The sequence below is a fragment of the Melospiza georgiana genome, chromosome 6 (genome assembly GCF_028018845.1).
Source record: "Melospiza georgiana isolate bMelGeo1 chromosome 6, bMelGeo1.pri, whole genome shotgun sequence".
Lineage (NCBI taxonomy): Eukaryota > Metazoa > Chordata > Aves > Passeriformes > Passerellidae > Melospiza > Melospiza georgiana.
Genome location: NC_080435.1, coordinates 22,082,931 through 22,106,711, shown reverse-complemented (window position 1 = coordinate 22,106,711; position 23,781 = coordinate 22,082,931). Strand labels below are relative to the sequence as shown.

At 60.5% G+C, this 23,781-nt stretch overlaps 4 protein-coding genes across 5 annotated transcripts; 3 read left to right on the top strand and 1 right to left on the bottom strand.

The window, feature by feature from the left end:
* The first annotated feature begins 125 nt into the window (after nucleotides 1-125).
* Nucleotides 126-6,990, top strand: STX3 (syntaxin 3). 2 transcript variants are annotated; one of them, XM_058025955.1, is made up of 11 exons: nucleotides 126-274; nucleotides 1,652-1,729; nucleotides 1,808-1,907; nucleotides 2,002-2,076; nucleotides 2,194-2,261; nucleotides 2,747-2,855; nucleotides 3,010-3,083; nucleotides 3,176-3,310; nucleotides 4,473-4,583; nucleotides 6,461-6,561; nucleotides 6,718-6,990. In XM_058025955.1, exons 1-10 carry the CDS (start codon nucleotides 245-247, stop codon nucleotides 6,536-6,538), a joined length of 858 nt encoding a protein of 285 aa, XP_057881938.1. In that variant the 5' UTR covers nucleotides 126-244; the 3' UTR covers nucleotides 6,539-6,561; nucleotides 6,718-6,990. The 2 variants fall into 2 exon arrangements, with proteins under 2 accessions (XP_057881938.1, XP_057881937.1); XM_058025954.1 differs by lacking the exons at nucleotides 6,461-6,561; nucleotides 6,718-6,990 and adding exons at nucleotides 5,035-5,142; nucleotides 5,563-5,650.
* Nucleotides 6,991-7,733: 743 nt separating this feature from the next.
* On the bottom strand, nucleotides 7,734-8,998 carry MRPL16 (mitochondrial ribosomal protein L16). Its single transcript, XM_058025956.1, has 4 exons — nucleotides 8,923-8,998; nucleotides 8,602-8,667; nucleotides 8,359-8,507; nucleotides 7,734-8,266 (listed from the first exon to the last, which is right to left on the bottom strand). The coding sequence occupies exons 1-4, from the start codon at nucleotides 8,963-8,965 to the stop codon at nucleotides 7,781-7,783; spliced, it is 744 nt and encodes a 247-aa protein (XP_057881939.1). The 5' UTR covers nucleotides 8,966-8,998; the 3' UTR covers nucleotides 7,734-7,780.
* Nucleotides 8,999-12,565: 3,567 nt separating this feature from the next.
* Nucleotides 12,566-14,952, top strand: LOC131084980 (membrane-spanning 4-domains subfamily A member 15-like). The gene is given in 8 exon segments (XM_058026738.1): nucleotides 12,566-12,672; nucleotides 12,674-12,779; nucleotides 12,974-13,093; nucleotides 13,417-13,473; nucleotides 13,583-13,714; nucleotides 14,055-14,168; nucleotides 14,252-14,335; nucleotides 14,540-14,952. Coding segments are annotated over 8 exon segments (741 nt in total). The 3' UTR covers nucleotides 14,561-14,952.
* Nucleotides 14,953-20,361: 5,409 nt separating this feature from the next.
* LOC131084905 (membrane-spanning 4-domains subfamily A member 4D-like) lies at nucleotides 20,362-23,375 on the top strand. Its single transcript, XM_058026671.1, has 5 exons — nucleotides 20,362-20,526; nucleotides 20,726-20,845; nucleotides 21,028-21,084; nucleotides 21,628-21,783; nucleotides 23,142-23,375. The coding sequence occupies exons 1-5, from the start codon at nucleotides 20,362-20,364 to the stop codon at nucleotides 23,373-23,375; spliced, it is 732 nt and encodes a 243-aa protein (XP_057882654.1).
* The last annotated feature ends 406 nt before the right edge of the window (nucleotides 23,376-23,781 follow it).

The window sequence follows — 23,781 nt, the reverse complement described above, 5'->3', positions numbered from 1 at the left end:
GAAGAAGGGGCGGCTCCAGCTCGTCCCTCCCTCCCTCCCTCGGCGCCTTCCCCGCACCCGTCACTGGGGATTAGCGCAGGGACAGCCCCGGGCTTGGCCACAGGCACAGGGGACAGGGCCACCCGGCGCCTCGCCTGGATGTAGGAGGCCCGGCCGAGCGGCGAGGAGCGAGGGTGACACCGCCCATCCCTGCGCTGGGCGAGCACGGGGACCCCCCCGCGCCCCCCCAGCCTCCGGGGGCACCATGAAGGACCGGCTGGAGCAGCTCAAGGCGGTGAGGGACCCCAGGGGCGGCAGGGCACAGGGGACACCCCCAGGGGCACCCTCAGGAAAAGGGTGGCACCGGGATGGGGGGCCCCGAGACCCCACCCCATGGCGGGCAGGGGCATCGCGGGGAGAGGGGACCCCAAAAACCGGGTCTGGGGTGGCTGGGGACGTCACGGGGTGGATGTCACTGAAATGCCACCCCACGGTGTATGGGGGTGTCACGGGGATGGGGGAGCTCAGGCCCCATCCCATGGTGGGCTGGGGTCTCAGGGACACCCCAGTCCATGGTGGGTGGGTGGGGACACCACGGGGGGCTGGCATCGACACCCCACCCTGGTGTGCGTGGGTTGTCAGGATGGTCACCCTACAGCAGATGGGGGACCCTGAGCCTGCCTGCAACGGGGGTCTCAGCTGGGAGGGACTGGGGTGCCATCCCTGCGAGGTTTGGGGGCACAGTGGGTGTTTTGGGGTGACGTGACCCCCCTAGCCTTGTCCTGTCCCCCCACGCTATGGGGCGCACCCCCTGGCCTGTCGGGGGTGTCCATCCCGCGGGGACGGCGGTGGATTTGGGGTGCCCACACCCCACTGTGCCCCCCACACTTCCCCACCGTGCACCCCACACGTCCCCGTGTTCCCGCCACCATTGCCGCTTCCTTCTCCCTTTTCCCGCTCCGCCTGGGGCCCCACTTCCCCCCGGGCCCTCCTGGGGGCTCCCCCTGCTCCCCAAGAGCCATGGGGGTCCCAGCAGGCCCCTAGCTCCCGGCCGGGCCCCTGGGCATGGCAGGGAGGCTTGGCAGGGATTTACCGGGATTATGGAGCCAGCAGATAAAGCCTTCGGGGGGAGTGAAGGGATTAATTTTATTTTTACTCCGGCAGCAGGAGGAGGGGGGTGGGGGGTCCCAGCCTGGGGTCTGTCCCCGTCTCCAGGACACCCCAACAGCACCCCCGGGGTGCTGGTGGAGCTGAGAGGGCGAGGGGAGGCAGAAGGGCTGAGGCTGAGTTTTGGCAAGGGCTGGATTTGGGAGCACATGGGTGGGGGCCTGGGCACCACACCAGGGTGAGGGGCAGCAGCCACCTTCGTGCCCCCCAGGGCTGCCCCAGAGCTGCCATGGGGCCACGGTTTGGGACATAAACCCCGTCCTGTCCCCATGCCATCGCTGTCCCCGTTCCCTCCCTCTGGCCGAGCCCAGCAATCCCTTAATTCCCAGCCACGTGTGGCCAGATGTGAGCTGGGCTCGCCCCTCCCGCTCTCCCCCGCTGCAGATGTCCCCCCCTGTGTCACCACAACCCATGGCTGCTCCCCCCGTGTCCCTGTCACCCCCGTGGGGGCATCTGGGGGCGCTGGCAGGGCACGGGGTCCCCCCTGAGCGCCGTGTCCCTACAGAAGCAGGATGCAGACGACGAGGAGGAGCTGGAGATCGCCGTGGACAACACGGCCTTCATGGATGAGTTCTTCTCGGAGGTGAGGGAGGGCTGGGAGCAGGGCTGGGGGGTGTAGGGCTGCCTCCTAACCCCCCAAAATCCTCCCGGGTGTGCCCAGATTGAGGAGACCCGGCAGAACATCGACAAGATCTCGGAGAACGTGGAGGAAGCCAAGAAGCTCTACAGCATCATCCTCTCAGCCCCCATCCCAGAGCAGAGTGAGTGCTGTCACAGTGTCCCCACGGCCTCCCCTGGCCACGGGGACCCTCCCTGGGGACACTCCCACGGTGGCTCACACCCGTGATCCCGCAGAGACCAAAGATGACCTGGAGCAGCTGACGACAGACATCAAGAAAATGGCAAACAGCGTCCGTAACAAGCTGAAGAGTGAGTGGCCCTGTCCCCACCGCTGTGTCACACGTGTCCCTGTCCCCCTGGCACTCTGGGACCGTGGGGGTGGCAGTGGGAAAGGTTCCTGGTGAGCTGAGGTCTGTCTCTCTCCAGGCATGGAGAGGAACATCGAGCAGGACGAGGCACGATCCTCCGCTGACCTCCGGATACGCAAGTCCCAGGTGAGCTCCAGCCCACAGCCAGTGTCCCCAGGTCCCACCCTGTCCCCCACGGGCTGGGGACGTGGCATATCCAGGGGTCCCCAACAGCACTCAGTATCCCAGGCTTTGTGTCCCTCTGCCCTGTCCCCAACCCTCTGCCCTGTCACCCTGTGCTGGGACATGCCACATCCAGGGTCCCCTGGGTCTCATGCCACTGTCCCCACTCCCAGCGCGTTTTCCCGTCCATCCTGGGACCAGGAACACACCATGCCCGGAGTGTCACTGATGTGACTTCCCATCCCCTGCTCCAGCCCCTCATCTTGTCCCCTGGGCAGCGTGTCCTCACTCTGTCCTCACTCCTGTCCCCTGTGAGACATATCCATGGGGATATGCCATGCCTGGGGTGTTCCATATCCCCGTCCCCAGGACCAGGTCCAGTCCCTCAGTGTCACACCGTGCCCTGGGTGTCCCTGTTCCCACCCTCACACCCCTGTCCCTGTCCCCAGCACTCGGTGCTGTCCCGCAAGTTTGTGGATGTCATGACCAAGTACAACGAGGCGCAGGTGGATTTCCGGGAGCGGAGCAAGGGCCGGATCCAGCGCCAGCTGGAAATCAGTGAGCGACCCCGGCATCAACCCCCACCTCCTCCTAGAGTGGGAGGAGCCAAACCACACAGGCCCCTCCCATTTGACCAAGTTTAGTCAAGTGGGAGGAGCCAGACAATACAGACCCCACCCCCTATTTCCCACCTCTCTCCACGTGCCCGCAGCCGGCAAGAACACGACGGACGAGGAGCTGGAGGAGATGCTGGAGAGTGGGAACCCCTCCATCTTCACCTCGGGGGTGAGCCCTGACGTGGGGGACACCGGGGGACACGGGGGTGTGTCCCAGGGCCAGGCCCCCCCGCTGACGTGTCCCTGTCCCTGTCCCCGCAGATCATGGACTCGCAGATCTCGAAGCAGGCGCTGAGCGAGATCGAGGGGCGGCACAAGGACATCGTGCGCCTGGAGAGCAGCATCAAGGAGCTCCACGACATGTTCGTGGACATCGCCATGCTGGTGGAGAACCAGGTACGGGGACACGCAGGGGCCTGGCCACGGGGACACGGGGACACGCAGGGACCTGGCCACCGGGACATGGCGACATGCAGTGATCCAGCCATGGGGACACAGGGACACACAGGGACCTGGCCACGGGGACAGGCAGGGACCTGGGTATGGGGACACAGGGACGGCAGGGACCTGGGTATGGGGACACAGGGACATGCAGTGACCCGGCCATGGGGACACAGGGACACACAGGGACCCGGCCATGGGGACTCAGGGACACGCAGGGACCTGGCCACAGGGACACAGGGACATGCAGTGACCCGAGTGTGGGGACACTGGGACAAGTGGAGACCTGGCCACGGGAACACAGGGACAGGCAGGGACCTGGCCATAGGGACACAGGGACATGCAGTGACCCGAGTGTGGGGACACGGGGACAAGTGGAGACCTGGGCATGGGGACATGGGGACAGGCAGGGACCTGGGTATGGGGACACAGAGATAAGCAGGGACCCGTGGGCAGTGTGAACAGGGACCTGAGCATGGGGACAAGCAGGAACCTGGCCATGGGGTCACAGGGATGACCCCGTTGTGTATGGGGACGTGGACGTGAGCCATGAGGGGCTTGGGCACAGGGTCACAGGGATGAGAAGGGATCCACGTATGGGGACACACAGGGACCTGTGCACAGGGTGACCAGGGACAAGCAGGGACCTGAGTTGGGGGGTCACAGGGACCTGCACAGGACCATGGCGTGGCCCAGGGACCTGCACAGGGGGTCCAGGCATGGAGCAATATGGGCTGGGGTGTGACCACGTGTTCTCATGGAGCCACCCACCACCCCGTGGTGGTCTGGAGGGGACACAGCAGCGTCCCCCAGCCTGCGGTGGTGCTGTCCCCTCTCTCAGCCCCTCTCTGTCCCCCATGCCACGTGAGGAGCCGCTGTGTGCCCCGGGGATGGGTGAGTACCTGTGTGTGTGGGTGTGCCACATGCTGTGGGGCTGTGTCACCGTGTCCCCACCATGTCACCTGTCCCTTCTCCCCCAGGGTGGGCTGCTGGATAACGCAGAGCCGAGCACGTGGAGCAGAGCACAGAGATGATCCCATGCCAGGTGGGTGGGTGCTAGCACCCCGGGGTGCTCTCAGTGTCCCCCCTCTCTCTGTGTCCCCCGGGTGCTCCGTAGGGAGCCATGATCGACCGCATAGAGAACAACATGGACCAGTCCGTGGGATTCGTGGAACGGGCCGTGGCTGACACCAAAAAGGCTGTGAAGTACCAAAGTGAGGCCAGGAGGGTGAGACAGACCGACAGCCCCTTGTCCCCTGCATAGCCCCCAGTGTCCCCTCTGTAGCCCCCAGCATCCCAGAGGTACCCCCACTGTTGTCCCCTCTGGCCCTCGTTGTGCCTTCACATCCCAGTGTTCCCAGCATCCCCCATATCCTCCAGCAGCCCCGAGACCCCTTTATTTCCCTCAGTCACCTCCTGCTCTCCCTCAGCCACCCCTCCTATCCCCCAGCTGACCCCAACAACTCCCACCTGCCCCCAGTGACTCCATGGGAGGCTGGCAACTCCGTCCCTCTCTGTCCCACTTCCCCCCTGAGCCCCCTCCCACCCTCAGGTGTGATGAGCTGGTGAGGACTCAGCCCCTCCGGCCCCATCCCCAGGGCTCTGCAGCACCTCGGTGCCCCTGTGTCCCCCCACACGGGACAGGTGTCACCACCCCCAACTTGCCCCTGTTCCCCCAGAAGCTGCTGGCTTTGGTGGCAGTGGCCGTGCTCTTGCTGGGGACAGTTGCCCTCATCATTGGACTCTCGGTGGGGCTGAACACGAAATAGCCCCTGGGGCGGGGGTCTGTAAGTGTTGGGGGGCAGGGGACCCCCACTGCGGGGACACAGAGCCCTGGGGGATCCCAGTGCCATCTCCTGCTTTGGGGGCTCCAGGGATTTGGGGCTGGGGGCGCTGCCTTCCGGCTTTGGTGATGTCGGGTCTGCGGTGCTGGGGGTGTTCTGTGGGGGTCTGCAATGTTTGGGGTCTCTGGTGCTCTGGGGTCTGTGGTTTTGGGGTCTGCAGTGCTCAGGTGTCTGTGATGCTCAGGGATCTCTGGTGGCCAGGGCTCTGTGCTGTTCGGGGTCTGCAGTGCTTGAGGGTCTGTGTTCTTTGGGGGTCCCTGTTGCTTCAGGCTCTGGATTTTGTCTCTTCCCCGCCATCCCCGCTCCTTCCTTCCAGCCGCAGTCCCCGTTCCCTTTCCTCCAGCTCCCCTTTCCCTCCTCCAGACGCTCCCGACGCTCCCAGCGATGTCACCTCCCGGCGGGATCCTCCCCGGCTCTGATCCTGGACCCCTCCTCTCCCTGCTCCTCCCGGACCCGCTGCTCCCAGCCCTCCGTGTCCCGGTTCCCGCCGCCGGCTCCAGCACCGCCGCCTTTCCCGCCCGTCCTGCTTTCCCTGGGATCTGCCCCTCATGTCCCCACGGAAGGGGCCAGGATTCCGTCCGTGGGGACGCGGCGAGGGGCGACAAGGACACAAATCCGAGAGCCGGACGCTCACCCGCGCGGGCATCCCGGTGGAATGAGGGCGGGGATATGGACAGGACACGGGGTTTGGTGGCACCAGTGTGGTTTGTTGTCCCCGCCCCCTCTTGGCTTTGATGTTTGGCGGGAGGATGTGTTATCACGGATATTAAACTCCCGCTGTAATAAAATCCCGCCGATCCCGCCCCGCGCCTCCTCTCCGTGCTGGCACCGGGAGCACCCAAAGCCCGGCGCGGCTCCGGCTCAGCTCCCGGTGCCCGGGGACCTGGGGGCTGCACCGGCCCCGCTTCCCGGTGCTGTAGGGCACGAGGAGGAAGCGCGGGGCTGGGGACACGCCCAGCTCCGAGCCCTGGCCACACTGTCCCTCCCCCACCAAGTTTTTGGGTAAGTCGTGGTGATTGGTCACCTGTCCCAGGGCACGCTGGCACTGTCACCTCCCTGTGCCACGCAGAACCAGCTCATACCTGCCCTGCCACCTTACCTGCACCCTCCTCAGCCTGTCCGTGTCCCTTGCCCTGTCTCTGTCCTTTCTGCCCCCTCCCCAGCCCCATCCTTATGCCCTGTCCCCCTCCCCATGCCGTTCCCTGTCCCTGTCCCCTCCCCAGCCGTGTCCCTGCCTCACTTTCCCTGTGTCCCCGAGCAGAAGAAGATCATGATCATGTTGTGCTGCATCATCCTCGCCATCATCCTGGCATCCAGCATCGGGAGCATCTTCGCCTGAGCCCCCCACCCGCTGCCCTCCAGGTGACAGGGACGGGGCTGGGGGTGGCACGGGGGGTCCTTGGCACACCCCAATCCCAGGGAATGGGTTTGGGCCTCACCAGGGTTGGATTCACCTGGGGATGCACTGGGAACCATGTCCCCTTCCTGAGTGTCACCTCACCCTCCTCCCTGTCACAGGTGGCCTTTCCCCCTCCTGGCCCCCTGCCCGGATGATCCACGGGAGAGACCCCGGCCCAGCCCCGATCCCCGAGGACATCCCACGTGTCCCTGGAGGAGTGGAGCCCCCCACTGCGCCCCCTGCTGCCCTCCCACACCCCCCTCCTCCTGCTCCTCCTCTCGGGTGACAGTCGGTGGCCGCTGTGACAAGCAGCCCCTCCTGGTGGCACGGAGCGGCCGGAGGGGCCGTGTCCCTCGCGGGGGGGGACACAGGGCTCTGCCTTGCCGGGGCGGCCGGAGGAGCCTCTCCCTGTGCTTGGAGCTCCTTGGATGTGCAGCCACCCACGCTGGAGCCTTCCTCCTCAATAAAGAGCTCACCCACACTCTGCCTCCCGGCTCTGACCTGATCCATGGGTCCCTCAGGGTGCTCCCAGCCCTAAAATCCATTTCAGGATAGAGAGCCTCGTCCTCCAAACTGCAATCCATGGATCCCCCAAACAACTCCACACTTCCAGCTCCAAACCCCACCTTGGGATAAAGATCCTCATCCTCCAAACCCTGATCCATGGGTGCCTCAGGCTGCTCCCAGTCCTAAAATCCACTTCAGGACAGAGAGCCTCGTGCTTCAAACCCCAATCCATTTATCCCCCAGCTCCATGCTTCCATCTCCAAACCCTGATCCATGGGTCCCTCAAGATGCTCCCAGCCCTAAAATCCACTTTTCAGGATAGAGAGCCTCGTGCTCCAAACCCCAATCCATTTATCTTCCAAACAGCTCCATGCTTCCAGCTCCAAACCCCACCTTGGGATAAAGATCCTCATCCCCCAAACCCTGATCCATGGATCCCTCAGGATGCTCCCAGCCCTAAATTCCACTTCAGGATAAAGATCCTCATCTCCCAAACCCTGATCCATGGGTCTCCCAGGATGCTCCCAGCCCTAAAATCCACTTTTCAGGCTAGAGAGCCATGTTGTTCAAACCCCAATCCATTTATCCCACAGCCCCTGCCTTCCCAGCTCCAAAACCCACTCCAGGCTCTTGTGGAAACGTTTAATCCCAAAAGGAATCCCATCCAGCCCCTCCTCACACCCTGTGCTTCAGGAAAAACTTGCCCCAGTAGCGTCCCTTGAGCTTCAGGTCGTAGGGGCTCAGGTACTTCCTCATGCCCAGCATGTTGGAGGTCACCACCCGCTCGAAAGTCCAGGGGTTTTGGTTGTCCAGCCTCCTCTGCTCCTCCTCCCGCCGCATCTCCTGGAGGCTCTCCCGGCTGACGGCCACGGCCGGGAAGGGCAATTTCTGCGCCACGCGGTCGAGGAAGGGCCGCACCTCCCCGAACTCGCAGCGCCCGCCCACCTCCACCACCAGCCGGCCGCTCTTCACCGCCGTCACGTAGCGGTCGACGGGGCCCTTCCCGCCGCCCATGCGGTGCCCCAGGCTCTTCTTCGTCACCGACTTGTAGGGGGCGGGCACTCGCCACACGGCGAACATGGATTTGGGGTCGATGCTGCGCCCGATGGTCAGGCGGATCATCTCGAAGTGGCCCCAGTGCAGGTACCCCCCGCCCAAAGCCTGTGGGGGGACACGGTGCGACAGCTCAGCGACACGCAATCCCGGCCTCTGGAACGCACCCCCCGCTCCGTTCCGTGCCTGTTCCCGCTCACCAGGATCCCGTACTGCCCCTGCGTGAAGTCGGTGGCCACCTGGGACGGGCCGCGGATGTCACGGAGCCGCCGCGGCTCCCGCCGGACCTTGGGCACCGCCGGCACCTTGTCTATGAACTTCAGCTTCGGCTTGTCGGGGATGGTGATCCCTGCCGGGGAACACCGGGATCAGCATCCCCGGGAACACACCGGGGAGTGCCCCCGCCCCGCTGTGCGGGATCTCCCGCCGTCCGTCCCCCTCACCGCTGTAATCCGGGGGCAGCCTCCACTTCTTCAGCCCCGCCCGGGGAACCGCGACGCCGCCGGGACCTGCGGGACAGAGGGGGGGTCTCGGGCAGGGGCAGAAGGAGAGGGGGAACCCTGCGGGGCCTCCCCTTCCCGCTCTCAGGCCACCACAGCCCAGCCGGGAGTGCCACCAAGCCCTCGGTACCTCCCCGGTGTCAGCCCTTCCACGTCCCGCCTGAGCCCCCCCGCCAGCCTCAGGCGCCCAGGAAGGTCCCCCCGGCCTCTGAACCCCCTGCAAGGCACGGGCGGCCCCTCGGAGCGCGGCCAAGCCCCTCTGACCTCCCCCGGCCCGGAGCAGCCCCGGGAGCCGCCATCGCCACATCGCCGGGACACGCCGGAAGTGCCGCAAGGGCGCCGCCATTGGTCCGTCCTCAAACACGCCCCGCCCGGGGTCCGGCCGGGAAACGCGGCGGGAACATTAGTTCCGCATGGAAACGCGGCGCATCCCGTTCCCAGCCCCGTACCGGGCGGGGGTCACCGGCGGGCGACACCCCCGAGGGTCCCGAGGGAGGTGCTGGAAGTGGCCTGGATGTGCTCCCAGCCTTTGTGCTGGGCTGGTGTGCTGGGTTTATGGGGATAGGTTTCATACTCTTCCCAGCGGCTGGCACGGCGCTGGGTTTGGATTCGGGATGGGCGATCTGCGGCCGTGACGTCACAAAAGGGGTGAGCGCTGGGGCGAGGCGTGGCTGTGATGTCACACAGGTGCCCCCCCCCCGCAGCACTGTGACATCAGCACGGTGTCTCCACAGGACACGTGCCACCACCCCTGGCTCCCAGTGCGGCCACGATGGGACACGGATGAAGCCATGAGTTTCCTGCTCCCCTCGCTCGTCCTGCTGGTGGCCGGTACGGCCGTCCTGCTGGCCGCCCGCATTTGGAAGGCGCGGAAGCGCCTCGGGAGCCGGGCCGGGGCGTCGCGGTGCTGCCGAGCGGCCCCGGAGGCTCTCGGTGCCCCCCGGGCTGAGGAGCCCCCTGCGCACGGCCCGGCTGCCCCGCAGAGCCCCCTGTACATCCCCTGCGGCTGCGGCCCCTGCTGCACCCCCTGCGCGACAGCGGCGCGGGAGCTGCAGGACCTGGTGACGCCGCTGTGGCCCGAGGTGTCCTTCCCGCGGGACGCGGAGATGTGGCAGCTGTCGTGGGAGGATCTGGAGCAGCTGCTGGAGCAAGGCCGCTTGCCCTGCTGCGCCTCCTGCGGCTCCTCCGGGAGCCTCCATCCTTCCCACGGCCCGGCTGGAGAAGGCGCCGTGGACACATCGGGCTGCTCCCTCACAGCCGCGGGCATGAGGAGCAGCCGCTCGGCCCTGAGGATGCACGTGGCCAGGAAGAGCCTGGAAGTGAAGCTGAGAGCGCAGCCCCCGGCAGTGCGGCGGTCCCAGGAGCGGCTGGGGCAGGGCGAGGCGTCATCCCCTTCCTCCGAGAGCCTGCCCGGCTCCGAGAGCCCCGGCGGGAGCTGCCAGAGCCCGGACGCCGAGGAGGCCTCGGACAGGTCCTGCAGCTCGGCCGGCTCCGCGGACATCAGCGGGGCCCGCTCGGCCCTGAGGATGCACGTGGCCAAGAAGAGCCTGGAAGTGAAGCTGGGAGCGCGGCCTGCCCCCGTGAGGAGCTCCCACCGGCGGGCGGCACAGCAGGAAGCGGCCCGGCGGCCCTGGAGCCCGGCCCGCAGCGCTGCAGGGCAGCCCAGCCGCTCCGAGTCGGAGAAGATCCTCCAGAGGCAACGGGAGCTGGAGTTCCCCCACCTCCAGGGGACCCCCACAGGCAGGATAAGGCCCCTGCTGGCAGCTCAGATGCTCCTGAGGATGCTCTGTTATAAATAAATCCGCATTTCCCCACAACACCGAGTTTGGGATGGGATGGGGGGTAGGCCCACACAGTTTGTGGTGACTGAGAGTCGGGCTGGGCCCAGCCTCATCCCCAATGGCACAGCTGTGAGCAGCACTGAGTGCCATGAGCCAGGGAGTGCCCAAGGCACTGAGCAACCACAAAGGGAGCAGCGGGCACACAGGTGCAGGGCATCAACAGGAGAGGATAAAAGGCTGGGCTAAGGAACAGGGAGGGCAAATGCCTGCAGCCTTCTGAGGTGAGAGGTATTGCTCTGCGTGGGTCGAAGCCCGCTGAAATTGTGTGGTATACTTTGTGTGGCCATCTCACTGTCACAAGAGGGTTCCTTCCTTCCCAGTAGCTGGCTTTGGATCAGGATGGGAATGCTGAGGATCACACATGGGTGCTTTGGCTGCTGCTGAGCAGGGCTTGCTCTCCTCGCAGAGTTTCCTGCTGGGGAAGGTGGGAAGAGTGTCCAGGATCAAATCTCTGGGAGACTCTGGAAACAAGCCCCAGGTGGGTGCAAGGGGCAGACCTGTCCCACCCAGCTTGCCCTGTGGCCAGCACCCTCCTCCCAGCTGTTAAAGCCATTGCTGGGGCTGGTTTTCCATCCCCGTTCCCAAGAGGATCCCAGGGGAATGCGCTTTGTGCTGTTCCTTGCAGCCCTGGCCCTGCATGGGGTGCTCTGGGTGAGGGGGTGTTTGGGGGGACCTGGCTGCCCTCCCTAGAGAGAAGGATCATGGGGGTCCCCAAATCCCTGTCCCATCCCTACATGTGCTCGCTGTGCCAGGCTCTGTCACCAGTGGCCACATGTGGCTCTCAGTGCTGGCCGCTGTCCTGGGGTCTGCGCTGGCAGGGATGGGACAGGGATGGTGACACCACCTGGAGCTGGGAACCGCCCTGCAGGTGAGGAATGGGGACACCGTGTGTGCCCCTGATGGGTGTAGGGTGACAGTGAGGGGACCCTCTCAGCCCTGTCACCCTGCTCTGAGCTGGGTGACACCCCCAGCCCCAATTCCACTTCTTGCCACAGCATCCAGCACAGGAATGTCCTGCACTTGGCCAGAGGGCCCCTGGCTGTGGCAGCAGGCCCTTCTCTCTGCCTGTGGAATGTTCCTGCCCCAGGGAAATGGGGTTCCCTCCCAGAGCCCCGGATTCCTCTCAGGATCCCCAGCTCTGAGCCTCCCTGTGACCCCCATGGTGAGATCTCTCCATGAGGGATTGCAAGCAGGCGGTGTGGTGTTGTCCGGATCAGGATGGGGTACAGGGGTGTCCCCCATCAATTTGGGGGTGCAAGGTGCTATCGTGTGTCCCTCTCATTCCCAGGGTGTTCATTATTCCCTGATTTCAGGTTTAATCCTCTGCCTGGAGCACTTGGCTCCTTCTCTGCGGGACTGGATGCCCTAAATATGGGGAATGAAGACAGCTTGGGGGGAAAGTGTGGGGGACCCCCTCCACTCCTCCCCTCCTGCAGCAGGGGTCCGAGATATTCAGGCCCACCCCTTCCTGGGGAAGGAGATGCAGGGAAATCAGGAAATCACGCCTGGGCAGTGCCCAGCTCCGTCCTGGTGCCGCCCCTGCCCCCGCCCGTGCCCCCGCTCTGCGGGGAGGAGCCGCAGGAGCCTAATGGCCCTTGATGGATTTTTCTTCCAGGAATTCGCTGCGGGGTGGTTTTGATTTTTCTTTTTCTTTTTTTTCCTCTCTCTTTTTTTTCCTCCCTTTTTAATTTTTTTCCCCTTTCTGCGCTCCTGTAAACACGACGTGGAGCTGGAATGAGGGGGGGACACGCAGCTTGCGGGGGGCTTTCGGGGGAGGGCTGGCACCCCGATTTCCTTAACTCCCTTGAGTGAGGGTTTGGGATGAGCAGCTCTTCCCCGCGGGGGGAACACGGTGTCCTGGAGCCCTGCCCGGAATGGGGGGGCAACACTGGGAATTGCCCCATAGAGCCTGGGGACCCCACGGAGCATCTTCCCGCCCCACGGAGCATCTTCCCACTCCACGCAGCCCCACTTCCCGCCCCTCCCGCGGTTTTGGGGGGCTGTCCTCTCCATCCCCCCGTGTCCCCCCGTGTCCCCCGTGGGCTGGGCGGTGCCCCGTGGGGGGGATGCCGCAGCCGCTGACGTCATGGTGCTCAGCCAATAGGCGCGGGCTGTGGCGGGGTGGGGCGGGGGCGGCCCCGGTGGGGACCGGGACTGCTCCGGGGGGTCCCGGTGCCCCCCGCTCTCCTCATGCAGGGCATGGGGAGCCTCCGGCTGGGCAGCCGCGCCGTCATGTACACGGCCGAGACCCTGCCCAAGGGCAAGAACCGCGTCATGGGGGTGAGTTTGGGGGGGTCGGGAGGAGAAACGCTTGGAAAATCCTCCCTCAGCCCTTTCCCGGGGGATTCCCGGGATCCCTCGGGGGGTGCTGTATCTCTGGAGAGGCGCTGGGATTAAGGCATCCCCCATCCCCAGGGTGGCTCTGTGGGCGGGGGGTTGAGTTGACCCCATTCCCACCCATCCCGCTCTTCCAGACCATCCAGATTATGATGGGATTCCTGCACATCGGCTTCGGGATCGTCCTGACCACGCTCACCAATGTCTACACCTCTGTCTTCGTCATCGGAGAGATCCCTTTCCTGGGCGGCGTGTCGGTGCGTGCCAGGGGGCTGGGAAGGGATTCCCATCGGGAAAAGAATGCCTGGGGTGTGGGATGCCCACCGGGAAGGGAATCTCACCAGAGAACAATGCCCACAAGGGAGGGAATCCTGATGGGGGGATGGCAGCAGGTGGGACACCCGTTGGAAGGGATGCCCACCGGGAATGATGCACCTGCGGCTCTCGAGGCTTCGGCAGCTGGAGAACAAGGGCAGGGGGGTCACTGTGTCCCCTGTGCCCCGTTGGTGCCACCTGTGGGCAAGTTTGGGGTGCCCGGGGTGCCCTCAGGGCCAGCTGAGCCCCGTCTCTCCTGCTGCAGTTCATCATCTCCGGGTGCCTCTCCATTGGCGCTGAGAAGAGCCCCACGGAATGTGCGGTGAGTTTTCCCGGGAGCACACCGGGAGTGATCCCATGGGGTGGGTGGAGTGTCCCTCTGGGGTTTTAGGGGGATCTGCCACCCCCCCAAACCCCCTGGGTGCCCACAGGTGAAGGGCAGCCAGACCATGAACGTCATCAGTGCCATCTTCGCCCTGCTGGGAATCGTGGCCTTCATCGTGGACCTCAACCTCAACGGGCTCTACCGCTCCAGCCTCAACCCCTGCAGCTATCTTATCCTGGTAAAATCCCACTTGCCACAATTCCTGCCCCTGGGAATCCCCCGGGACCTTTTCTCCAGCCCTCCAGGGGTGTGGTGTCCTTTCCCAAATCCCTGTTGGGGTGGCGGTTTCTCCTCTGCCGGCGCGACCTATTTTCAGCTGGTACCTCGGGAGATGAGTCACCCCTGGAAGCATCCACAAGCCGTAAAAACGGCGGCATGGAGGGCTTGGAGCGAGACCTTGGAGCTGGGCATGCACAGGGAGGGGAAGGGGAAGCCACAGAATGCTGCCCTGTGTGGGATTCATCCTCCTGGGTGCTGCTGGGGATGGGGGGACTGATGGGGTTTTCCCCATCCTGGAGCTCGCAGGGAATGGGATTTCCATCGTGCTGCTCATCTTCACCATCCTGGAATTCTGCATCGCCGTGGCCACCGCCAACTTCTGGTGCCGGGCCACCCGCCTCAGCTCCAACGAGGTAAGGTGAGGGGGTGCCAGGGACGGATCCCAAAAGCTGCATCCCATGATCCCAGTGTTTCCCATAATCCCGGTGTTTCCCAGGCCATGCTGATCGTCCCCAGTGCCACCCGTGTGGATCTGGCCGTGCCGCCGGCGGAGCTGCCTCAGCCTCCCAGCTACAGCGAGGTGATCCAGGGAATAAAGGGTGGAATCAGCATTGGGATGGCTCCTGGGATGACAGTTTTCTCCCTGGGGAAACATCCCACCCCAATCCCCAGGGAGCATCCATCCCTCTGCTCTGGGAATAGGGAAGAGATCGCAAACCCCTGTGGGTGGTGAGTCCCCCCAAATCCTGCCCCCTTCCCAAAACACCTGCTGGTCTCTTTGCAGCTGGCTGCTCCTGAAGTCTGACACGGAGGATGTTGGAATGGGATCCTGCCTCCATCGCTCCTAAATTCCAGGGCTACAGCATCCTCCTCCCACTGTGCTGCTGGCTGGGAAGTGCTGGTCCCCCCCAAAAGCCAGGGACACCCCCAAATTCCCTGCCCCTCTGCCCCTGGGCCTGGCCTGAGGGGCTCCAATGCTGGCTGCTGTGGGAAGGGGCTTCTCCAAGGGGGAAAATCTTGGGCAATTCCTGCCTGTAAATCCCTGGTGGGATGCTGGGGTTCACTCGTGTCGGGGTTCAGGAATTCCTGGTGGTTTGGAGTGACCCCGATGTGTGCTGGGAGCCGGGCGGGTCACTGGAGCATCTACCTCGGCTCGTCCCCTGTTGGCTTCATCTTCTCTTGGGAATAAACGCTCTCTCCGGGCTTGTGTCTCCTGAATTTGGGAATTTTCAGTGTGGGATCAACACTTCCCCCTCACAGAGCTGCTGCCCCTCAGGAAAGAGGCTCATCCTGCCTGATTTAGGGATACTTGCTCTCTCTCCTGAGGGAGTTCTGTTCCCCTGAATTCCTGGTACCTGCTGGCTTTCCATGAGGGGAATTCTGCTCCCCTAAACTCCTGGCACCTGCTCCCAGCCGAGCTTTGCTCCTCTAAATTCCTGGTGCCTGCTCTCCCGAGGGAATTCTGCCCCTCAAAACCCCTCTCCTGAGAGAATTCCATCCTCCTGAACCCCAGTACCTGATTCTAAGGGAATTCTGTCCCCATAAACCCCTCAGTTCCCACTCTCCCGAGGGAATTCTGCCCCTCAAATCCCCTCTCCCAGGGGAATTCTGCCCCTCAAAACCCCTCTCCTGAGAGAATTCCATCTTCCTAAACCCTGATAGCTTATTCTCAGGGAATTCTGTCCCCATAAACCCCTCAGTTCCCGCTCACTTGAGGGGATTCTGCCCCTCAAAGCCCCTCCCCTGAGAGAATTCCATCCTCCTGAACCCCAGTACCTGATTCTGAGGGAATTCTGTCCCCATACACCCCTCCGTTCCAGCTCACCTGAGGGGAATTCTGCCCCTCAAAACCCCTCTGCTGAGGGAATTCTATCCTCCTAAACCCTGGTAGCTTATTCTGAGGGAATTCTGTCCACATAAACCCCTCAGTACCTGCTCACCTGAGGGGATTCCGCCCCTCAAAGCCCCTCTCCTGGGGGGAATTCCATCCTCCCATACCCAGTACCTGATTCTAAGGGAAATCTACCCCCGTGAACCCCTCCGTTCCCGCTCACCTGAAGGAATTCTGTCCCTCTAATCCCCTCTCCTGCTGGAACTCCTCCCTCCAAACCAGGGTACCCTGTCTCCCGGGGGGAATTCTGCTCCCCAGACCCCCTCACCCCCCCGTTCCAGCTCGGTCCCGCTATATTTAGCGCGGCTGGAGCAGCCGGCGGCGGTGCCGGTGACGCCAGCACAGCGCATCCCAGCCCGGTCCTGCCGCCGCCACCGGAGAAGCTGCCCCGGGGCTGGAGCTGCTCCGGGAGGTGACACGGGGACACCGGTGTCGTGTGCTCCCTGCTCCCACCATCCTGGGAGGCGGGAATGGGGCTGAGGGGCGCTCCCGAGCCTTATCCGTGCGGCAGTTCCTAAAAAATTCTTTATTTTCAGGGCTCAGGGATCATTTTGAACAGGAGCAGGTTTGTCAGCTCCTGACAAGCTCATTTATGGCTCCACCCTTGATTGTCCAGCATCTGTGGGAATGCTGGTGGGTTTAATGAGGTGAGGATGAGCATCCAGCAGCATCGAGGTATTTAGGGAGCATCCCAAGTTCATGGAATGGAAAGGTGGGATGGAGGTGAGGAAAGAGATCCCAGTGCTGATTTTCCAAGGGATGGGAACATCCTAGTGAGTTCCCCAGTGCTCTGGGGAGGATCCTCTTAATTTCTGGGCACAGGATCCATCCCAAACTTCCCCTCCAGTGCCAGAGTGGGATCGGTGACCTCCTCCTTGAACGTTCCCTTAGGTTTTGGGGTGACTTCAGTGTTTTTCTTCTCTTTTCCACACTCCCTCACAATGCTCCGGCTGCTCAGCCAAAGCCTCATGGATTATTCACTCCCTGTCAGTTATTTCTGTTCCCGGCTCTGAAAAAATAATGAGCCTGATCAGTAGGAAAAGCCCCAGGGATTTGGGGAGCAGGATGAACAGGCTGCCTGTGCTCAGCCCGTGGCCGCAGCCCATTACAGCCCCGGCTCCTCACCTGCGGCTCCAGAGCATCCCGACCTCTCCTGGCTCCACCGGGACCAGCACGGAGCCATTCCACCTCCCATCCAAGCTCTGTGGTGATTTCCTGGGAAAGAGGCTTCCTCCTCTTCCACCAGCATCAGGCTCTGTTTTCCTGGAGTATCCCAGTGTTTACATGTAGCTTTTCCAAAAAAATGCTGGAAAAAGTGTTTAAGGCTCCATGGGAATGTGGGGGTTTCAAATATATTTTTATTTGTAGGTGGGAATTTGCAGATCCAGGGGGAGTGGAGACTTCCAGGAGTTGGGAATAGCAGGTAAACCATTACAGCCCCGGCTCCTCACCTGCGGCTCCGGAGCATCCCGACCTCTCCTGGCTCCACCGGGACCAGCACAAAGCCATTCCACCTCCCCTCTGTGTTTTCTCAGTGTGGTGGTTTCCTGGGAAGGAGGCTTCCTCCTCTTCCACCAGCATCAGGCTCTGTTTTCCTGGAGTATCCCAGTGTTTACATGTAGCTTTCCCAAAAAATGCTGGAAAAAGTGTTTAAGGTTCTATGGGAATGTGAGGACTTTAAATATATTTTTATTTGTAGGTGAGAATTTGCAGGTCTAGGGGGAGTGGAGACTTCCAGGAGCTGGGAGTAGCAGGTGACAGGGACACCACAGAGTTTTGTGTCCCTGCTGGTGGTGATCCCTAAGGAAAACCAAAACCCTTGGAGGAGCTGGAAAGGGGAACTGTGACATGGACTTACGTGTCCCAAAGGCTCTTCCCCTTGGGAAGAGGAGGATCCAGGGAGACCTTGGCAACTCTTCCAGCACCTAAAGGTGCCCCAAGAGAGCTGGAGAGGGACTTTAGGAGAGCCTGGAGTGCCAGGACAAGGGGGAATGGCTTCCCACTGCCATGGGGTGGGTTTAGATGGGATATTGGGAAGAAATTATTCCCTGTGAAGGTGGTGGAATGTATTTCCTGGGGGAGCTCTGGCTGCCCCATCCCTGGAAGTGTTTAAGGTCCCATTCCAGGACTGCCAGTGGAAGTTGACGCTGGTGAAGCCTTGGAGAAGTTTTCTGGAACTTTTCTGCAGGCTCAGGAGTTCTCCTGGGAGTGAGCGGATCAAAGGCTGGAACGTCACGTGCAGGGGTTGATGGACACATCTGGGACAGGGTTTGGGAGCGATGTCACCGTGTCCCAAATGCCAGGTATGGATCACCCCAGCAGGCAGTAATGCCCTCCCCAACCTCCTGCCTGCTCCCTGTTCCAGATTCCCTTATCCAGGAATGGACACTGGGATGTTTAAAGCCAAAAACCCTGAAACCTTTCCCAGAAAACATGACTTTCCTTCTGGAATCGGTATGGAAAGAGCCTTGTGGGAAGCAGAAACACCTGGAAGCAAAGCAAAATGTTGATTTTTGGTATTTTTATGGGGATATAAAGCTAGTCCCAGGAAGCAGCAAGTTTCTTTGGAGAGCTTTTCTCCATCGTAATCTATTTTCTTTGGAAAAAAACTCACAGATTTTGGGGTTGGAAAAAGAATTTTGGTTCCACCAGGCTCATAAATTTTGTCCTGTGCTGGTGGGAGGGAATTTGGGAGGGTCTTGTTGATCCCCCCTGAGCATCCAGTCAGGCTTCCCCCATCCAAAACTTGCCCTAGAAAATAGGAAAATGAACATTAAAATCCAAGGAATGTGTTTTATACATCCGCAAAGCCAAAAATTCCTGCAGAGAAAAGGTTGGAAAGCTCCACCACCCGGCCCTGCTGCTCCCCTGCATCTGCTTCAAAGCTTCACCTCCTCTGGAATCTGCTTCCAAAACAAATCCTGACATCCTACCTTGGGCTCCTGCCATCCCCAGCTGGCCCGGGGTTTATTTAGGAATGGGGAAAGTGCTTTTTCCATGGATCACCCGCTTGGAAAGTGGGGTTTGGGGGGCTGAGGGCAGTCATGGCTGTTACTGGCTGCAAGGCTGGAACTTGAGGAATGCTGTAGGAATCTGGAAAGGCGGATTTGGGAGGAAATCCACCGTGCAGGGTGGTTTTGGCTGGGAATGTGAGCCGTGGATAATGGTGGAGGATACCCTGGCTGCCTAAAGGCTAAAGAGGGGATCCCAGAATTTCCACGGGGGCTCAAGTGTTCCTTCCTGGGGCTGGAACGAGATCCCTGGGATTGTTAGCATTGGAGTGTTGAGAGGGATGAGGCACCAGCAGGAATTAAAGGCTCTGAGGCATCAGGAATGTGATGAAGAGGCTGAATCTCATCCATGTCCATGTTTTTCCTGGAAAGCCGTGCTGCCAGATGCAGCCCTTTACAAGGCCAAGTGCATGCTTCCATCAGGGATGCAGGACGGAGGAAGGTCATGGGTGGGATGGAGGAACGCCATTGGAGCCGGGATGGAGGCGTGAGCTGCTGCTCTTTGCTCTCCAGGTCTGTTCTTCCAGCTCTTTTTTGGGATGTGATTCGGGCCGGTTTGGAGGGGCTGTCCCGTTCCCTGGTGTGTGGGAGCGTGGGGAGGGTGCGGAAACCTGGAATGGTTTGGGGTGGAAGGAAACTTAAGGATCATCCAGTTTCACCCCTCTGCCATGGGCAGGGACACCTCTCATAGCCCAGGTTGTTCCAAGCCGGCCCCGGGGCTGGAAGCCGCTCCCGAGCTCTGGAAGCGCGGTGATTCCAAAGGCGGCCTCTCAGCTCCCTCTAGAGCCAGAGAGAAGGAAAAAACTTCCAGAAGTTGCTCCACCTGCTCCTGAAATCGTCGCCTGGAGGGTCCTGTCCTTTCCCAGGCAGAGAGAGAGGTGTTGGGGTGATGCCAGAATCCTGGACCTAAAAATTCCCGTTCCACCAGGAAATCCCTACCCTGCACACATCAGACATCCAGGAAACCCGGGGGGTCCTCCAGGTCGGCATGGGTTATCCCAACGCTCCTGGAGAAAAGGACATGGCTGTTTTCTGGGAGGAGGAAAGGATGGAGGCAGGAAGGGGCCTCCAAATCCCTCGGGATCCCCTCGCCGTGTGTGGTGGCTCCATTCCCAGCCTGAGCTCCCGTTTCCCATCACAAATAACAGCATCTCCTTTCCCTCTGACTCCCAATGGAGATGGCCAGAGATCCCTGAATCCCTCCTGCGTGTCCTCACTGGGGACAAACGCACCAGGATGGAGGAGGGTGAATTCCCAAAAATGGCAATAAAGGAGCTTCCTTTACAACAGGGTTTGTAAAGTTCCCTGTCTCAATGAAGTTTTCCTAGGAAGTGGCAGGGTTAGGTTATCAACACCTCGTTAGGTACCAAGCTAATTGCAGGAGCGATTCCCAAGCAAAGCATCCACAATTTGGGATGGAAAGGGGGTCTTGGAGCATCCTGAGGGAAAAGCATCCAACCTTCCCTGTCCCTCCCTCCCTCTTCCCGTGCAGGATTTTGGGAGCCTCTGCTGGCAAAGCCGCCCCATTGAGCAAGAGGGCCCTGACGAGAATTCCCTGAGCGAGCTTCCCGCAGGGAGCAAAGGGCAGTGGGAGCGTGTCCCTGCCTGGCCAGCACCTCCCGGGGATTTCAGACAGCAAAGGGACCACGGTGAGGAGGAAGGCACCTGGGAATTCCTGCAGTCCCCTGGGCCGGTTCCCGGGCCATGGCAGCCACCACGGTGACGGACGCGGGCAGCGTGAGGATCATCACGGAGGTGATCCCAGCCACGGATCCCCGGGCGGCCCAGCTGGCCTCAGGCTCCCAGGCACCTGCCAGGACCTCATTCCAAACACAAGGCTTCCGCAGGGCTCATCCCAAGGTGTTGGGGGTGAGACACGGCCTTCCAGGGGCCCAGCAGGACTGGGGATCCGCAGGGATTGTCCTGCTGGATGTTCTCCCTGGCTGGGTGGAGGGGATGTTGGGATAGGTGCCTCTCCCAGTCCCTTCCTGGCACTGTGATGTGGGATTGGGCTGGGATGTGCATCACAGTAACGGGATCGGGATCCATCTCCCTCATCCTTCCCCAGACCATCCACATCTTCACTGGAATTGTCCACATCTGCTCCGGGATCATCCTGACACTGTCGGAGCACAGGAACCCTTCCCTCCCTGTGGCCAGCGGGGTCTTCTTCTGGCTGGGGATCCTGGTAAATTGGGATGAGGACATGGGAATCTCAGGGAATCCTGGTGAACTGGGGACAATATCCAATAACCATTTCACCCCATGTTCTGGGGTGTTTGTGCATCCCTGAACCCCAGTTCCCACCAGAAAGGGTGCCAGGGAAGGGTGCCTTGCTGCTGACACCAATTCCCACTGTTTTCCAAGTAGCTCCTGGTCTCGGGCTCATTGCTGGTGGAAAGTGAAAGGAGAGACAGCCCTGTGCTGGTAAGATCCAGGTTGGGAGGGACAAGGTGTCCCCCCATTCCTTATGTCCTTTCCAGCTCCTGCCAGGACCCCTCCACAGCCTGGATTCATCCCACGGGATCCACAGGCCCGTCTCCCCCTCGGGAAGTGCCCAGCTCTCCCACAAGGAGCACAGGATGGAGGTCGGGGTCACTGTGAGGGGGATGAAAGGTTCAGGGGCCCTCATGGCTTTGGAATCACTGTGGGATGAGGAGGATAAAAGGTCCAATGAGGCCTCATGGCTTTGGAATCACTGTGGGATGAGGGGGATAAAAGGTCCAAGGAGGCCCTCATGGCCTTTGGAATCACTGTGGGATGAGGGGGATAAAAGGTCCAAGGAGGCCCTCATGGCCTTTGGAATCACTGCGGGATGAAAGGTCCAGGAGACCCTCATGGCTTTGGAATCACCGTGGGATGAGGGGGACAGGACTGGGTGGCTTCTCCAGGAGATCTGTGCTCGTGGTTGGATGATCCCTGCGGGAAGCAGCCCTTCCTGGGGCCCGTGTCACCGGGTGCTCCCTGCAGGTCAAGGCCTGCTGTGTGCTCAGCGTGGGCGTTGTCCTGGGCACGCTGGTGGCCATCGGGATCCACGGCACGGCCGTCACCCGGATCACGCCCGGCTGCGAGAAACCCGAGCCCTTCCGGACCCGCCCGGAATGGTGCCTCCACATGGAGAGCAAGGTAGGACACCGGGATTGCGGGGGAATCCCAGTCTGGGTGAGGTGCTCAAGGATCCAGGTCCTGTTCGGGTGGTGGATCCCGGGATATTCCTGTGAAAAATGCCAGTCATTTGTTTTTAGAATTTTAAAAGTTTAATGGTAATAAAATGGTTATAAAAATAGTCATATAACTACAGTAATAAAAATTTGGACAATTGGGATTAGGACAATACAAGACAATAAAAACAAAGAGTTATGGATGGTCCAGGTACCTTTTTCTGGGCAACGTAAGCCCAAAAAGAGACACACATTAACAGAGGATTAACCCCTAAAAGCAACAGCCTGTTGCATATTCATACACCTCATACATGGTGCATAACTTCCATTCAAACAAAGGATTCTGTCTGGTCACTGTCAACTTCTTCCTCTTAATCCTGACAACTGAGCGAGGCAGGAAGAATTTAGTTTCTCCTGATAAGGGAGCAATAAATTCTTTCTCTGAAAGATTTAGGTGTCCTGTGGCTGCTATGTCGGTGCAAGTGCCTCATTCCTCTCTTTTAAAAAAAGTATCTTACATAGCACAGTTTCTATTTTAACATTATGTTGTAATCTAAAACTATATGTGAAAAATGCATATTTTATGATGGGCTATTTGCAAATATTAAAATGAATATTATATGTGTTGTGTTAGAAAGTAATGCTGTATTAATTCTCTTAAGTACTGTGGTAAATATAGTTTTAGGTTATAACATAAAGTTAAAATAGAAACTGTGCTAAGTTAGATACTTCTTTTTCTAAAGGAAGGGCTCACACTGAGATAGCAGTGACGGAACTCCTAAATCTTTCAGAGAAAGAGAATTTATTGCTCCATTATCAGGAGAAACAAACTTCTCCCTGCCTCGCTCGGGCAGGATGACGCTGTCAGGATTAGGAGGAAAAAGTTGACACTGACCAGACAGAATCCTTTGTTTGAATGAAATTTATTCATCATGTATGAGATGTATGAATATGCAACACGTTATTGTTTTTAAGGGTTAATCCTCTGTTAACGGGTGTCTTTTTTCGGGCTTATGCTGCCCAGAGATACCCGGACATCCATAACTCTTTGTTTTTATTGTCTCATATTGACCTAATTCAAATTGTCCAAATGATCATTACTCTAATTGCATTACTATTTTTATAACCATTTTATTACTATTAAACTTTTAAAATTTTAATAACAAGCGATGGGCGTTTTTCGCATATATTTAACACACTAGTTAAGAAAATTATTATAGCAGAACTTTCCAGCACAACACATATAATATTAATTTTATTATTTGCGAAAAGCCAATCACAAAACAGGCATTTTTCACACTCCCGTTCTCCTCCTCCTGGCAGAAGCTGAGCAACGGCCTGGATTCCATCCTGGCGCTGCTCGGCCTCCTGGAATTCTGCGTGGCCGTGGCGGTTCTGGCGTTCGGATACGACACGGTCCGGCAGCACACGTACACCCAGCTGGTGAGGGAGGCGGCAATCCTGCAAATCCCGGGAATGCTGATCCACCCCTTCCTCCCCTGTCCCTCCCGGACATTTCCCTGGATTTCCCTGTGTTTGCTTCCCCAGGCGCTGTAGCCACGGCCCAGCCCCGCACGTGGAGCCCCCTGGGATGCCCTCAGCGTGTTCAGTCCCCAATAAAAGCCTCTCCCCCAGCCCGGCCCGCCCGTGTCTCCGGGGGTTACTCGGGGTGCTGGGGGGCTCGCCCCGGGTGTGTTTGGGGCAGTTCGGGGGGTCCCGGTACCGGCGGCCACGGTGGTGGGCGGAGCTGCCCAGCACAAACATGGCGGCCGTACCCCGTGCAAAGATGGCGGCCGCCGCCGTTCATGGAGGGTGCTGCCCAATACAAACATGGTGGCCGTGCCCGCTACAAACATGGCGGCCGCCACCGTGCCCGGAGGGTGCTGCCCAACACAAAAATGGCGGACGGGGAGGCGCTCTGGCTTCGCGCTCCTGCGGCGATCGCCGCTCTGACGTCATCTGT